Source organism: Corticium candelabrum, chromosome 11, assembly GCF_963422355.1.
Source record: "Corticium candelabrum chromosome 11, ooCorCand1.1, whole genome shotgun sequence".
NCBI lineage: Eukaryota > Metazoa > Porifera > Homoscleromorpha > Homosclerophorida > Plakinidae > Corticium > Corticium candelabrum.
Genome location: NC_085095.1, coordinates 2,934,501 through 2,951,557, shown reverse-complemented (window position 1 = coordinate 2,951,557; position 17,057 = coordinate 2,934,501). Strand labels below are relative to the sequence as shown.

The 17,057-nt window shown below is 43.6% G+C and overlaps 1 protein-coding gene across 1 annotated transcript; it reads right to left on the bottom strand.

Moving 5' to 3' along the window:
* Positions 1-3,324: 3,324 nt before the first annotated feature.
* LOC134186975 (uncharacterized) lies at positions 3,325-5,605 on the bottom strand. Its single transcript, XM_062655081.1, has 2 exons — positions 5,488-5,605; positions 3,325-4,639 (listed from the first exon to the last, which is right to left on the bottom strand). The coding sequence occupies exons 1-2, from the start codon at positions 5,573-5,575 to the stop codon at positions 3,540-3,542; spliced, it is 1,188 nt and encodes a 395-aa protein (XP_062511065.1). The 5' UTR covers positions 5,576-5,605; the 3' UTR covers positions 3,325-3,539.
* Between the last annotated feature and the right edge of the window lie 11,452 nt (positions 5,606-17,057).

The following is a 17,057-nucleotide window of genomic DNA, read 5'->3' as shown; positions in this document are numbered from 1 at the left end:
ACAAGTCAAATGCAAGAGTTACTAAAAGATGGTTTGGAATGGATTTGCGGTCCTGCACAACAGACAGCATACACGAATCTGTCAGACACACCGCATCATCACATGAAATGGGGTAGTGTTGTTACAAGTTCAACCTGACGTGAGCGTAATTCTCCAATCGCACATTATTATTATGATTCATATGCTCTGAATGATGCCGAAAAACTGATTGCTCAAATCAAAAAAGAGGCTTTGGCAATGACCTGGTCATGCCAATGGGTAAAGAAAAACCATTCATAATCAAAATGGACCACAAACCATTACTACCGATCATGAACGTGTTGATCATCTGTTGATGAGCTGCGAGTGCATTAGCTCACCGTTGGTGACGTTGGCTGCGTGGTGTGGGATGCTGCTCTCGTGTTGGCTTGCTATGTGGAGAAACTAGAGACTACGTTACCAGAGTATTGGAAAAATAGGAGAGTCGTAGAGCTGGGTGCGGGAACGGAAATTGTTGGTTGGTGGCAGCCTGCTACGGTGCACACGTGACACTAACAGATTTACTGGAATTTGTGGAGCTGATGAATCTCAATGTACTTGAAAATTCGGCTTTGGTGACAGGCTCTGCACGAGCACAGTCCTTAACTTGGGGAAAGGATTGTGATAAAGACCTAGATGGGTGCGAGGCCATACTCATGTCAGATGTTGTCTACTACGAACAATCATTGAAGACTCTTGTGAAGACTCTTGGTCAATTGACTAGACCTGGGACTAAGATTTTGATGTCTTATGAAGAGAGAACTAGTAGTGAAAAACAGAGCATTAGAGACAAGTTTTTTGAGCTTATGATAAAGGAATATGTATTTCGGCAAGCAGACAGTGAAGAGCTAGATGAACATTTTAGAAGCGAAGATATCTTTGTTATAGAATTTAGTTTAGGAAGATGAAGACGTACGGTGGTTGCATTACTGATAGAGTTGGTGCTCTACTCAGTGAGCTACATGCCACAACCACGTCTGATTTAAATTCTTGTTTAGCTTTAGATTCTTGCCTAGATTTTTGGCTGCAACATTTATGGACACATGACACTTGTTTGCCTTGTAATGCATGACCGTTTTCGATACAGTGTCAATCTGTATAGACTATTTGTATTATATAATACTTATTTTGTGAATGCATTTTAGAGGTATTAGGACCAAATAGTCCTACGGCCAACCCTGTCCCACAGTCCTACAGTCCTAGAGTCTGTTTGCATAATAATTAAGATATTTTGATTGCAACTATTACGGTCATTACTTTGTGCATTTAAAAAATTACTTGAAAAAGATCTTGACAATTAGTTTTATTTAAATTAACTGTATTTAAACTCAATAATGATGATTTGTATTTGATTGAAACATGATTTATTTAATTATGCCAACAGAACAGGCTTGGTACACACTTCCGAGATCACATACCTTTATAGCGTACGTTACGCACTACACCAGAACAGAACAAGGTTATGTTTCTAGTGAAAGGAAGAAACTGTACTATATATTCGGGCAGCAAATTCTGGGAAGTCACGTGAAGATACTTACCCATACGTATTAACGCGCGTGCTGAATGACTTCGAGTCTTGCTCTTCTCGCTTTTTTCCGGTAGAAATCGAGACACTCCGCATGGTGCAATCAGAATTTGGAGAGAAAAGCAAGCGCTGGCTAGATGAACAGCTTCAATCGGCGAGAAGTCACCGATTGCTGGAAGCGTTGTGAGGCGACGACACATACAGTCTCACGGGACTGCATGGTACGTGCGTGCGTTTGAATAAACGGGAAGGTGCCGCGTTCGCGTCGTCGAAAAATTTTACTTGGGGCAACCCCTCGAGAGGGGACCTTGCGCGCTCTGAGAATTCAGGCCACGTCACTGTCGGCCAGTACAGGTTCGGCGTGTGTGAACTAGATTCGGCGGAGATCAGACACGGAGGCTGGGCGGCGGAGATATGAGATGATGCTCCATGTTTATGTCGTTGGTGGTTGACAAACACCTGGCCAAATACACACACACACACACACACACACACACACACACACACACACACACACACACACACACACACACACACACACACACCACACACACACACACACACACACACACACACACACACACACACACACACAGACACACACACACACACACACACACACACACACACACACACACACACACACACACACACACACACAGACACACACACACAGACACACACACACAGACACACACACACACACAGACACACACACACAGACACACACACACACACACACACACACACACACACACACAGACAGACAGACAGACAGACAGACAGACAGACACACACACACACACACACAGACACACACACACACACACACACACACACACACACACACACACACAGACAGACAGACAGACAGACAGACAGACACACACACACACACACACACACACACACACACACACACACACACACACACACACACAGCTCGATCTCCTTTAAATACAGACAATTGAAATTAGTTAAATGACGTATGGTATGAAGTATGGCTCTGAAGTTTGCCTCTATGATTCTACTTTAGTTTTTAGTAACGCGCTTTGGCATGCAGTGGCCATGTTCAAGTTTTCCTACGTTTATTATCAGTCACAACATTAAACAAAAATAACGTATGTAGACAGCATTGTGCACTAATAGTAAGTTCTAGTTATTTAGAAGACTACTACTAGTGTTTCGTTCACACAACGAAGCGAGAACCTTACAGTATGATACTATCCAGGATCACTGTAGAGGTCCTGAGATCGAGGCTGCATAGCTTGCGTTTGGTTGTGTTTATGTTTCTTTCGCACCTCTACGTATTACTGAATTGCGCATATAGACGTGTCTTCTGCGTTGAAGAGGTAGGCACGAATACCGAGTGTTTATAGTGGAAGAGGTAATTAGCTAGGAACTCTTGAAGGTGAGCTGCAGCATGCTATTGGCAACACTTTGTCTCTGTGGTTGCATAAAAGCGACGAGAATGTTACGTGTCAGTATAAGATAATTCCGATTTCGCTCGAAAGTCATCTCGCATTTCTGCCCTCAAAAAGTTTTAATTAGGCGAAGCCGATTCCTCCACAACGAACCCCGATTCGTATTAATGCCAAACATTAATTAATCGTTTTGCTATTAAAGTTCTATAATTTTGTCAAATATCATCGAAATCCATCCACACAATATTAAGTAATTTTGTCTACAAACGAACGCCGATAATTTTACTTAATTAAGCTGCCCGTATGTGACGCGGAAACAGGTCGGTGCAGTAAGCCGCGTAGAACTATTGATTCAATGCAGCCCAGTTGTTTGTTTTACTAGACACAGAAACACGCAAATTTACTGTCTATAGAGAAACAAACAATCGTAAAAGAAACATTCCTAATTCAAACAAGAAGACCACTAGAGAGCAACAGCCACGCTACGCTAAACGAAACTGGGACTTTGTTCATTGTCTTTCTGCTGCTCTTGTCAGACGACGCGTTACAACCAGCCAACGTCTGATCATCGCTCACTTGCTGCACACTCCAAAATCCTGTTTCGCGTCGTCCAAAATCAGACTCATCTTTACCCCAGCGTTGGGGCACTCCGCCGGGTCCACTTTGACGGATCCATGATTAAGACTAAAAACACTCATTTTCCCATTATATTTATAGAGCACAGGAGCTCCCGACGAACCGTGCTCAGTGTCGCAAAAAAAGCAGAAGTCGTGGGTTCTGATGCAAGTCGGTTGAATCTTACAATACCCTCCCAAGTCCATGTCCGATGTAATAGACACCTTTTTTATCTCTGCCAAAGGATGATGAATAATGAAGATGATTTCACTCGTGTTCGGTGCCACGTCAGTGCTTCTAAGACAGTCAATGTAGGTCGTATTTTCTTGCACGGTGAAGATGGTATAATCCAAAACCTCGCTGTAACTGCTTCGAATGAATTTGTCGGCGTGGTACACCGCTTTCGGCTTCGCCGTCGTGCCTTCGCACGTCGCGGCGGCGTACTCGTAATCGAGCTCGGCCGTCAGTGTTATGTTCCGGTTGCGGAGGCAGTGCCAGTTGGTTAGGAAGCGGCCGTCGTCGCTGGCTTTATACGCCGTGCAGAATTTCGCGCTTCCGTTGACGATAAATCGCAGTCGGAATACGGAAGGACCGAGCTCGAAAACTTTGGGAAGATTTTTGTAGCAAGCGATGTTTCTATAGTCTTTTTGGCCGCAAATAACTGTCGGCTTCCGGGGTTGTTCCTGCAGTTGGTAGCAGTCGGCGTAGTGAAGATATTGAAGAGTGAAGTGAGAGTGATTACTCTTCGTGTGTAACTCTGTGACCAATTGTTTGGCCCAAACGCGACGGCTGTTAACTTGTCCGTAGTCGTGTAATCCTTTGCCTTCGTAGCGTTCGACTCCGACGCGATTCCCGCGGCTGTCGATCCCGTAGATGACGACGTGATCTCCCGGCGCCATGTCGAACGGTTCGAGATGGACGCGCGCCGAGCGACATTCTTCCTTTGCGATATCGAAGCGCCAGATTTTCAAACCGACTTGCTGCTCGTGAGCAGGATGAGAGCTGTCGATGTTGACCATCTTGACGACGGACTCGGGATCGGGATATCCGTCACGCCCTAAACAAACAATGAAGACATTATGATTGACGGACACACTGAGTAACGTTCCAAGTAGATTGGTTTGTAAATTCTATTAGTAGTAGTCATAACTAGACTAAGTGTGGGTGACAATCTACATCTACTGAAAACAAAGAGTTAGTAAAGCTAAAAAGGGTAGGTGGGTGGTGGTAATGGTTTCTCTGACCAATTAAATACTAAGGTATACTAAGCATATTTTTGGGTTTGGTAAAGCCGGATGAGATTTGAAGTTGTACGGTTACCGTTTGCAGCTTACTGTGTACCCTATTGTGTGAAAGTATCATCTTGTATGTACATTCTCATTTTCATCTGGGAAAGGAAAAGCAACCTGGTCATCCAGTATGCTACCTTACATATGTCTTTAACCCCTAGGGAAACTACCATATACCATTTGTACCGCATCATTTACACTGTACGGATGTCAATTAGTCAACAAAGCAACACAAACGATTTGCCCTGGGGTATACATTTATAGGTAGTAGCGGCAGCACTCAGTCTGCAGTATAGGGTACACACTGTAAATGTATGACTGAGGTATTGTGATATATAGAAAAGCAGGTAGTTTCTATTAACTGTGCAGGCTTGCTATAGACTTACTATAGATCGAAGTTGAGCATTCGACCGGAAATCCTCTGGAGGGAATGATTGCACGAAGTGGCGTCATAAAGCTATCAGCACTCGCAAAGCATGCATTGCATGCCTGCAGACATACTAAAATTCTGTGTAACATACGAACTGTAAGCTATACAATCTAGACTGGAGTCTGTGTACTGCATGATCTTCTAGTGTTTAAACTCCATATAAATAGCAGGCACATGCAATCATACCGTCCATTGGCAAGTGCTTGGTTTGAGTTGTCCTCAGTGCGTTACACCCAGCCAGTAGAAACAAGAGAACAACAGTCTGCAACATCATGCAGTGAAGATGAGCAAGTGATCCCAGTGCTGCTAGAACTGGACTGGAATTAACGGAACGAGACCTAAGTTATTATCTTTTGAAAGCAACTAAGATCACGCACGCGTTGGTTATAAACAGGATCATGCTAAATTCTCTTATCCGTATACATCAATAATATGATGCTCTTATGCTCTGTTGGTTTTTGATTAAATTTTGATGTAACACAGCTGTTTGTATGCAGCTGTCACGAGCTTGTAGCGCCTAGTTGACGCAATTAACAGACCTCAACGACGACAGAAAATAGTCTCAGCGTTGGTCTCATATAATTGCTGACAGTTACTGCTACTGAAAATATTTACTGGCATTGTCTCTGATCTTGAAGACGAGACACAAACAAACGTCAAGTTAAAAAACGACTGTGCGGGTACAATATCAAGCACTACAGAGGCTGCAGGGGCAGTGAATGGTCCGGTCATTTAATTTTCTACATTTCAATTTTCATGTTTTCATTTTTAATTTTCAATTTTTAGTTAATTTTAAAACAAAATTTATTTTTAATATTTTTACTGGCATTCTTTTAAAATTTTTGTGTTTATTAAATTTTAACTTTTAATTTTTACATTTTTGTTTTTATTTTTATTTTTTGTAATGGTTTTTCATCTTTTAATGTTTGATTCCTGTGATCTTTAGATTTATCTTCTAATGTTTGATTTTTAGACACCTATGTGCTCGAAACTAGAAACTTGAACGCGTTGTTCGCTTTTCTATTTTTAACATAAATAGAACATTAATAGGGTTGTCCCCAGTCTACAAAAGGCACGGTCCTCCGCCATGCATTGGCTTCCACTTGGTACAGGCCTGCCATGCTTTGCTGTATGAGCAGGCAGTGACTAGCTATGAAGACAATGGACTTGTATTAGTAGTTTGAAAAGTGGGAAGTTGTCTCAGGCTAACAAGTAGTTCCTGGGATGCTCTGTTTGAAGATAAGACCAATTAGGACAAAGATTTCCGTAGGGTATGAACATAACTGTAATACAAGTAGTCAAAGCTCGACAGTGGTTGTCTTGCACTCTGCCCACTATTTAGGTCACTATCTGATGGTAACAAACGAAGTCTGTAGATATCTGGTCTTCCTATTCCATATAAAGGGAAGTTCTCAACTTCTTGAGGTTTGGAAATTTCCCACTCGCACTAAAATATAGCTATCATGTGGTCAAGCACAGTGAACTAAGACAGAGAGAAACTCTAAAAAGATAAAGCAGTTTTTTCCTTTTGTGCCTGAGCATTCTGTGACAACAGTTTGTGGCATGTCAGCCTAAGCAAACCTGCATCAAAGCTTATGTGGGTTGACCATGAAAAATCGGAATGGGCAGGTCAAAATTTAAGGTGGGCGTGGTTATTTCCGCCATGCTTCCACGAAATCCTGGGACACTCCTGAAATAGAAAATTGGAAAAGACCGAAGACATTAGACAAAGCAGGGGTCTCAGCGGGGTCTCAGCGGGCGTCTCAGCGGGGCATCCATTCGTACGCGTGTCTCAGGAGATCACGTTTCCAACACACAAACAGGTGTTTGTTTTTACTTTACTTTCCGTCACGTGCCAAACCACGTTGGCAGCTCTTGACAACTTCGCTTTGACACACAACGTTGTGCCAGTGAATACTGCGGTCCCTAGCTGTGTAGGTACGTGCATTGTACACAACACGCTACCTTTACCGTAGATGAACCGGCTGGAGGCGAAATCCTACGAATCTAGAGAAGTATTTAGATAGGCTTCGCACTAGCGGGTCGCCGAGTTGGAAATTGTGGTGACGAAGTATACAGAACAACGTTTGTTGTCTAGGAAAAATCGAGACACAATCAAAACATGGAAACCGTCAACCTACTACCATTAATTAAGTAGTAGACTGCGCGCTTTCACGGCCACACTCTAGATGTAGTACACATTACGGTACCGTATACAAGGTGGGCGTGGTACTCTATAGCAGGTCATATTTCTCGTTTGCATGACGTCGCACAACTCACCAAAGAAACAGGCATGCACGGCCATCGTCAACGCCTTCTAAACTCTAGTTGAAGTCAACTCAACTGAACTCTACTTGCTCAACTCAACTCAATTACTTAACTCAACTAGCTAACGTAGAACAGTGTGCGACTACAACTGAAAGAACATGGTCATAGCTAGTCAGCTACAGCTAAAGTTAGTTACTAAGTAGACTACTATGTCAATGCTAGGTATGGCTAATAGTGTCAATAGTGCTAGACAAATGATTGTAGATCGAGTTCTACCGTGCACTCGATGATCTATGGGCTGTCATTGTCGGCGTGTACGTTCAAATCTGCAGTCAAGCTGTGTGACGAGGAGGCACCGGCACATTGGATTGTGGCAGATGGAAACACGATTGGTAGCTCCGTGTCCGACGAGCTGTCGTCGTGAGATACGTCGCTCCCAAGTTCATTTCGCATTTCTTTTCTGACCTTTTTCATGTCGTCGAAACAGCGAAGAGTCAGCGGACGTTAGTCGTCTGACCACGTAGCAGTACAAGTGGGGAACGCCCGCATAGAGAAGTGCAACGTTCGCAGCCGAGCCATTGTCGGCAGCAAATAGACACTGTTATCGGACTTCTCCTGAGCAGGTCGCTAATCTTGCAACGCATCATTCTTGCTACTACGTTTCCATGGCAACCGATGGCGAGTCACTTGGTCCATCTCGTCTTCGATGTTCTCGAGTCGCTCGTGTACTCGTTCGAAGCTGGACTCCAGGCGGCCGAGATGACTTAGCGCGTCTTCTACTTTGCCGTCAATCTTGAAAAGGATATCCAAATCGTGAGATGAGGCATGAGTGCTCGAGCTCAAAGACTGCAGCTGGCCGTAACCAAACGCTGTAGAAGATGCGGTCGCCTATGAAGCTTGTTGTATTTTTATCAGTGCCGTCTCTCGTATAGAATCGAGGTAGCACTTCAGTGAGTCATATTCCGACTGGAGTACTTTACAGATTCTTCAAGATTGTGCCTTTCAAAAGTCTACGTTGCATGCATCCGAAGCAACTAGGTTAATGAGTTACAGCGTAAACGTATATATATATATATATATATACATACTAGATAGAGTGCATGCATTCTTGGTAGTGCATTTGATCATGCAAGGCTTTAGGTTGATTGATATGTTTATGCACAGACAAATTAAAAAAGACCGCGTTGCATGCTGCAGAGACTTCTACATAAACACATCGTCACGCATACTAACATGCATAGATGTAACGTATATCCTACCTCTTGTTCAGTCGTCATCTGCAAACGGTACGCCGCGGTTGTCGACTAGGATAATTCGGTCGTTACACGGAACAACACCTTGGGCTTCGAAGTGACTCTGAACTAAGTCAGCAATATGTAGTAGGCTGACGTCACTTTCGACAAAGCGAACGTACGTCTGCGAACGTACTTCGGCTAGCTGCAGCTTGTTTCGAACGACTTCCATAGACCACAGGTCAACACTCTTCTTGATTTCTCTGACTGCAGATTGCGACCGCGCTTTCTTGCTGCTGGGCGCTACCGATCTAAACGCAGACCAAGAGGACGACGGCACCGGCGTCCATAAAGTTTCGGGTGCTGGAGCTGTTGCGGTCCTAACAGTATGGCGACTTGCTTTACTGGTTACACCTACGACTGGCTGCAGCTGTAGGCGACGACTGTGAGAAACGACGAGGCATCGGACACATTCGACTCTTACAACAGCGGGTCACCGTAGAGTTGATAGCGATGACTAGCCGAGAGTCCGTCGAATCGACCTCCGGTCTGGGAAAATATTGCCGCCTCGTTTCCATCCTCTCTTTTCAGGTAATGGCTTCTACCTACACAGTGATATGCAACACTGAATTCTGTCGATCACATTAATTAATTAGTTGACATTGTATAATTGTTTTAACATTTAAAGCTATTCGCGCCGTGTACAAATTAACTTGCGTTGAGAACTCGAGACAGTCGCAAACTGCTCACATACAAAAATTTCATTGACAGCTCTTGCGTTCCTCGAAAAATGGTCACCATGTCGGATGGTCCGCTTAACCGTCGTTGCCTGTCCATCGTCTCCAAACGCACACTGAAATGATTTTACTAACGATTGGCGGCTACCGACCGATGTGAAAGTACGCGCCGACAATGACAGCACAGAGATCATCGAGTGACACGGTAGAACACGATCTACAATCATTGTCTAGCACTATTGACTCTAGTAGCTATACCTAGCATTGACATAGTAGTCTACTTAGTAACTAGCTCTAGCTGCAGTTGACTAGCTATGACCATGTTCTTTCACTTGTAGCCGCACACTGTTCTACGTTAGCTAGTTGAGTTAATTAATTGAGTTGAGTTTGCGTTGTAGAAAACGATGGACGTGCATGTCTGTTTACTTGGTGAGTTGTGCGACGTCATGCAAATGGAAAAGTGACCTGCTATAGAGTACCACGCCCACCTTGTACACGGTACCGGTACCGTGTACTACATCTAGCTAGCTAGAGTGTGCCCGTGAAAGTGCGCAGTCTACTACTTAATTAATTGTAGTAGGTTGACGGTTTTGATGTTTTAGTTGTGTCTCGATTTTTCTAGACAACAAACGAGTCTGTATACTTCGTCACCACAGATGCCAACTCGGCGATCCGCTAGTGCGGAGCCTATCTAGATACCTAGATATTCGTGGCATTTCCCCTCCCACCAGTTCATCTACGGTAAAGGTAGCGTGTTGTGTACAATGCAAGTACCTACACAGCTAGGGACCGCGGTTTTCACTGGCACAACGTTGTGTGTCAGAGCGGGGTTGTCCGCGGCCAAGAGCAGCCAACATGGTTTGGCACGTGACAAAAAGTAAAGTTAAAACTAACACCTGCTTGTGTGTTGGAAATGTGATCTCCTGAGACTTGTTCGAATGGAAGCCCCGTTGAGACTCCCGCTGAGACCCCATTATAGACCGCTGGCGAGTGTATAAACGAAATACACCCAGCTCCGCCCACGAGTTGGCACGAGGGCGAAGCCCGAGTGCTAACGAGCTGGGCGCAGCGGGGTGTATTCGTTTATACACTTGCCAGAAGGTCTATAACCGGCTTGTAGCACCCAGCTGAGGCGTTGATATCCTCTAGGCGCAGAAGTTCCAATCGGTTGTGTCACAAAATGTTCTGAAATCGACTTGGGCATTGAAACAGCAGAATTGCCAGTTATTGATTTTTTAGAAGCTAGTAAACTGCTAGACGTTGATGTTGTTTCTGATCAGGAGTCTTCTGAATCTCGTTTCCAATTTCATTCAGTAGTTTTCTCATAACTTTCTTGATTTGTGTGTTCCCCTATCCCCACAAAAGCTACTGCATGTGCGCGGTTAGAGTGTTCAACGCATGGAAGAAATGGAGAAACAAGCAGCCAACTGAAGAGGGAGCGCTCGGGCGGTACGTGCATGATCTACATGTTACGAACAACAGAGAAATGAACTACTGGCTTGCAAGGTTTGTGCATGAAGTTTGGAGGCAAGATGGAAAGCCGTATCCACCTTCTACCATGTAGCTGGTTCACAACGTTCTGTGCGCGCGAGTATCTTTCTATAGCTGGACGCCTAACCACGGTTAATTCTTCCAGAAGGACGACTCTCAGTTTAGTTTGCTCAGGTCTGCACTTGCTACACGCATGAAAGAACTCATTATGATTTCCGTACGCATCTGTAGATCCACGTATTGTTTGTTCTAGCTGACAGATATGTTTCAGTAGCCTAATTGTTATGTTCACAAACAATACACATCTTGATAAACGGGTAGCCCAAGGCAGTCATACGGCCCGATTTATTGACCGGTCAATATGTAGCGGAAGTGGGATATGTCATTTATTGTAAGCGAATACTGGACACTGATTGGCGCAGACGAAGCTTGGCTGCTACAAATGAAGTTGCGTAGCCCCCCAAGCCCGGGGAAGTTTTGATAACTCTAAAAAATACAGCAGTACGACAGAACTCCAACTGCACTTGTTTGCCTCTCCATACCGGGGCCGTTGCACGTCAACAAAATTTAGGGGCGTGGCACAGACGTCAGTACAGCGAGCTTGCTAACTCTGTAGTCGGCAGAGCACTCAAAACGGGTAAAAACGCACAATGCAAACTACTAAGACATAAAGCATCCATTGTGAACATGTTATCTGTCAGCATTAGCCCAATAGCTTACGATATCACACGTGATCACATGACACGCGATGACGAAACCTTTTGAGTTGTGCGTCTGTCAACTTTCCTAGAGACCTAAACTAAACCAGATTGCTCATTAGCAGTTCAACTTCTATTACAGCAGCAGTAGAACAAACTGTAAGCAAACAGAAAGCCGTACCAATGGGAATTAGGCTGCCAACAAAAAGCCTAGATGTCCAGGCAAGCAGGCATCACGTAGAATGAAAGTGCTGCACAGCTACCTTGTTGTGGACTATGAAACGGTGTCTGCTGTTCTCCTGCGAATGTAAATCAACGGTCTTTCTGTAGTACTCTTGCCCAACCTCAAGTCTCAGACACTTGGCCTCATAACCTCGTCGGTTTGTCATTTGGCTGGCTTCAAAAGAGTCCAAATTATTTTCTGAACGTGTGGGAAACAAGTAACACGCCAGACAGACGATGATCTGCGTTTCTTTGCGTAACCTCGTGTAAAGAATTGTGATGGGGGGCCTAATAACTACTTCCGGTACCGTGATCGAAGTCTAATGGTACAGTACAGTGTTTCTCTAGATGATATTATGTGGAGTGTATGACGTAAGGATGCTACACGTAGAAAGACGTAATCGTAACTGGACAATAAAGATTTAAGTGCTCAAAGTTCACTGCAAGGACACTACATGTCAGATTCACTTCCAGACTGTGGTTTTAGTTAGAGGATATACGTCATCGTAACTGGACGATGACGACTTAAATATGTGCTAGAAATTCAAATTAATACAAGTGCGCTAAATAAAGATTTACTTCCAGACTAAATGAAAGTCGTCATCGTAGCTGGACAATAAAGACCTAAGTGCTAAAAGTTCAAAGTAAATACAAGCATTCACTTCCAGATTGTGGTCTAGATGAACTTCCAGTTAGCAATATATAAGTAAGAGCTTTCACCTATCTACATTTGTTTATGTGTGAGCAAACTACTTGTTGTCTTCTTTCGACCAAGTGTCCTTACTCAGCTCTAATTAACTCAGTTTTCAACGGTATCAGAGGTAAAGTTGTCAACAGAACAGTTATATATACCAAACTGAACGTCAGAGATTTATTGTTGCATTATTGTTGACATTGACAGAGCTCAAATTCAAAATCATTTCGCAGTTTTGTTTTTGAATATCATCAGATGTCTGTGCAGAGAGCAAAGATAGCAAAAATTGACTCTGAGCACTGCCTGTGCCATATTCGTATGATGTTACAGGTCCTCTCACGGCTTTTACACAAACCAGTTGGAGAACGTTGCAACATGCAGCAAGCATTCGCCTAGACGACGTCTTTACGGTTTTACAGAATTCTTGCACAAATGAATCGAAACCGATAGGAGCTTATCACAGACAATGCTACCAAGCATACACAAACAAAAAGGCTTTAGACAAACTTCAGCGCAGCCGAGATGTTAGCATCTCTGAAAGTAGTTTAATAACAGAGTCAGAGGACCCAGAGGCACCTCAAGCAATGGGCAGCACTGCAACCGATCGTGGAACCAGAAGACTTGTCTCCCCAACCAACATCAAACTATGTTTGTTTTGTCAACAGAGAACAAAAACAGTTTAAAGAAAACAACAGTCTTTAAGCAGAGTTACTACCTTTTCTGCATGTTCGGCTATTTCAAACGCAGCGGAAATCAAAAAAGACAGAAGAATTTTTATTGGAAGTGCAGCAAAGACCAGGTCAGCCTAGTGGTATCGCCAAGGAGCTGTCTTATTATGAATCTTGCTACAGGAATTACACTCACCAGAAAACATTAGCCAACATTCTTGATTCTCAGATCTCTCTAGACGATGCACAACACAGTACAGCATATGACTGTGCGTTTCAAATTCTTGCTGGTGAAGCAATACTTAGCGAAGATGAAGAAGAATTATTTGCAAGAATGTCTGACTTGAGGTCAAAATTTGTAGACTTTCTAAAGCAGGAAGGTGTTGACACTCCAAATTACAAAATCAGCAAACTGAAGCGTCGTCTACAAAAGCATTTCGTTAATCGCATAATATTCTTCGCAAATTCACAAACTGTAACGGAGTCGGAACTGGTTACGTCTGCTACTGTGCCCCAACTATTGAATGGACGACGAAGCCACCGGCACCTGTTGACGTTTTGAAACTGATAAGTTGCAGCTGTAAACTGAGTGCAGCTCTAAGCGCTGCTCTTGCCAGCGAAGCTGCTTGCCATGAACAGATGTGTGCCAATGCGACAATTGCGAAAACCCTATTCCGTGTGAAGTTTTGCAGCCTGCTTCCACTATAGCATCTGCAAATGCGTTTGAAGCTGATAATTTTGATGCAAACTCTACTGATGAATATGATGAGTAGATGGCTCTTTACATTTCATTGGTTATTAATTAATTATGTGTAGTTCCTAGATGAAATCATTAGTCCACTAGATAATGACTAAATATGACTCTGAGCGATTTAGTACAGCCGTAAATTTAGGCACTTTATGTCAGTAACGCTTACGTCCTGCTTGTGATGGTCTTATGTTAATTATTGTACACTTGTACTAATGTCTAGATAGTTAGTATTACAAGGTACGTGCCACTCATCCGGGAGTTTGTCACGACTTGTGCGGTATTTACTGTCTTTCCGAACGCTCAGAGTCACGTTACTGTTGCAAGGCAGTCAAACGCAGCAGCAAAAGTGGAACAACCATGTAGGAGTTTCCTTTCATCAACAGAACTGCTGGTAATGTGAGAAATACTATCTGGCACAGGGAATCCGACAGAAAACCCTAGTGGTGTTTTTGGGTTTTTTTGGGGGTTGCACAAGAAAACCCTTCTAAAACCCTGTAGGGTTACTGATACAATTATCCTGGAGGGTTTTCAAAACCCCTTCTAAAACCCCACAAAACCCCTTTCAAGGTTTTGAAGGGTTTTCGTTATCACTGGTGGTTTAAAAATAGCATATTGATATAATTTTGTATGGAAATGTCCTTAATCCGATTAATTAAATGGGATAGATATGAAATTGGATCAAATCAAGCCCCGCCTTAAATGAAATTGGCAGAGTGTTCCTATTTATAGCATGTGGTCTATTAATAAAATAAAATAGATATTAAATAATTATTTAAATCCCGCCTTTGACATAACGCGCGTTTTCAAGGTAGCATGTGTCACGAGTGTATACATGTACTTGAATCGTTCATTTATTACTATTCAGCTACTAGACCACAGTACGGTACACTGCAGGCTTAGCTAGGTAATTAAAATATATCTACAAAACTAATGTCCTCGTGGCGATAGAAGGCTACGCGGTTTGCTAGTCTGCTTTTTCACTTGGTTTCTGATGATTCTCTTGCCCAGGTGATGAATCTGTAGCAGCAGCTGCGGTTTCTTCCAGTTGAACCGTCATGAGCAACCTTTGGTTGAGCACTCAGGAGATTTTATCGTTTTCTAATAGAAAGCAGTTGTTGTAGCTGCATTAACGCAGACAAGAAGACACAAGAGGTGCCTGTATTTGTATTATCGAATCTTCTCCAAAAGCCTCAATCTCAGCCCGATGCATATTTGTAGCAGGAAGAAACTGTCGACATCTTTGAGTTGGGGTAGGCCTCTTCATCGATGTTTTCACCTACGTACAATACCAACAGGAATTGTGAAGCATCTGAAGTTGTTAGCGACAATCAAAGTACCTAGCCGTTTCTGACAGCTAGACCACGTTCAACCAAGACCGTACAACAGCGTAATTTCGTAGTTGAAGTCTAGATAAGACCATTGTAGGTGATCATGCAGCAGCTACTGGAGCGTTGGCGTGACAAAGTATACCTTTTGGATTAGGGACACGTCTTTGCTTGTCGCTGGACTGTGCTGTTGCAGGTGAAGGCATAGGATGCGTAATCCTCTTGCAGCCGCCGACACTAGATGACCGCCAAAACAGATCGACCGTTGAACTTGAACTGCCGGTTGAGTCCAAGTGCCCGTGTATTTGCTATTTGAACAGTGAGTGATGGTGATTGGCTACAGGCAAGGCTCCCGTTCAGGTACGATTCCAAGCTTGATGCCGATTGGTTCATTTCGATCCTTCTTGATCCTACTACAGATGTTGCAATACCGGTCACATCTTGTCAGTCTTCGGGTGGGAGCCGTTTAGTCTCTAAATCATTCTAATTGCAAGTCTACTGCCCGCTAAATATGAAAGTAAACAAAAGCATCCTGTCTGGTAGGCGTGATCTTGGCCCACGAGTGCACCCAGGGTGGTAAATTGACATGACTACCAAAACCTTCCAAAATTTTTTGTCTTCAGCTCTAAAAAGTTAGAGTTAGAGAAAGAAATAGGGAAGTGCAGCTCTCTCTAGGCTGTGAAACTAATGAGTTTTACTGAATAGTTTACAATTTACAAGCATGTAGTGAGGTGCATCGGAATTCTAACACCTTGCTCGTGCCCACCGTGCGGTTTGATTTCTCTCTCACAATTTGTAGCAAGACCAATGAGCTGTAGCCCAAGTTAATTTGTGCCCTGTTCATGAAGTCAGCGCTGTAGAAAATTTCTTGAGAAACTTTTCAAGATTAGCATCTGTATACAACATTGACGAATTGCTAACTTGCATTAGATTGTTCTGCTGCCATCTTTGGAACGATCTTCACCAAGTCCTAGATCAGTAATTACTGCCGCGACTGGACAACTATTTTATATACCGGTAACTTGCAATTGGCAACCCTAAATGGTTTGCTAGGGTTATGCAAGGGATCTAGGATGTTTCAGGGTTTTGAAGAGTTACAGTGGGTAATGGACTGCACTACGAACTCGTGCCGTAGTTCAGTTGAGAGCATTCCATCTGCCTGTTTCTCTGTTGTAGTTGAATTTACAGATGGAGAGGGTCACGATGTACGCTGCAAAATGCTGACAGCGCTTCTTGCAACGGAAATGTAAGGCGGAAGGCGTGGTTCAAGAGGTGTGGTGTTTCAAGCCTTGTGGTTTTACGTAGGCACGCCCTAGAAAACCCACAAAACACCTAGAAATCTGACAGGGTTTTCTGTCGGATTCCCTGTGTGGAGACCGCACTTCATTACCTCCAGCTCTAGAAAAGACAGCTGCACTGGTTTAAGCCTTCGCGTGATATAGATAATGTCTATAGACCTTATGCATGGGACCACGTTCGTCTCTTACTCTCGGTTCGCCGTTGCTGCGAATTTGCGTGGGCGTGGCCTTAGTCAATCTAGTCCTTCTTGTTACTCAGAAACGGCTCCGTTTCAAGGCGGAAAACAATCGCAGATGCACTCGCATGGCTTCTATTTGACGATTGCAACTACGGAAACTTCCCCGGGTTTGGGGGCTACGCAATTTGTCGCT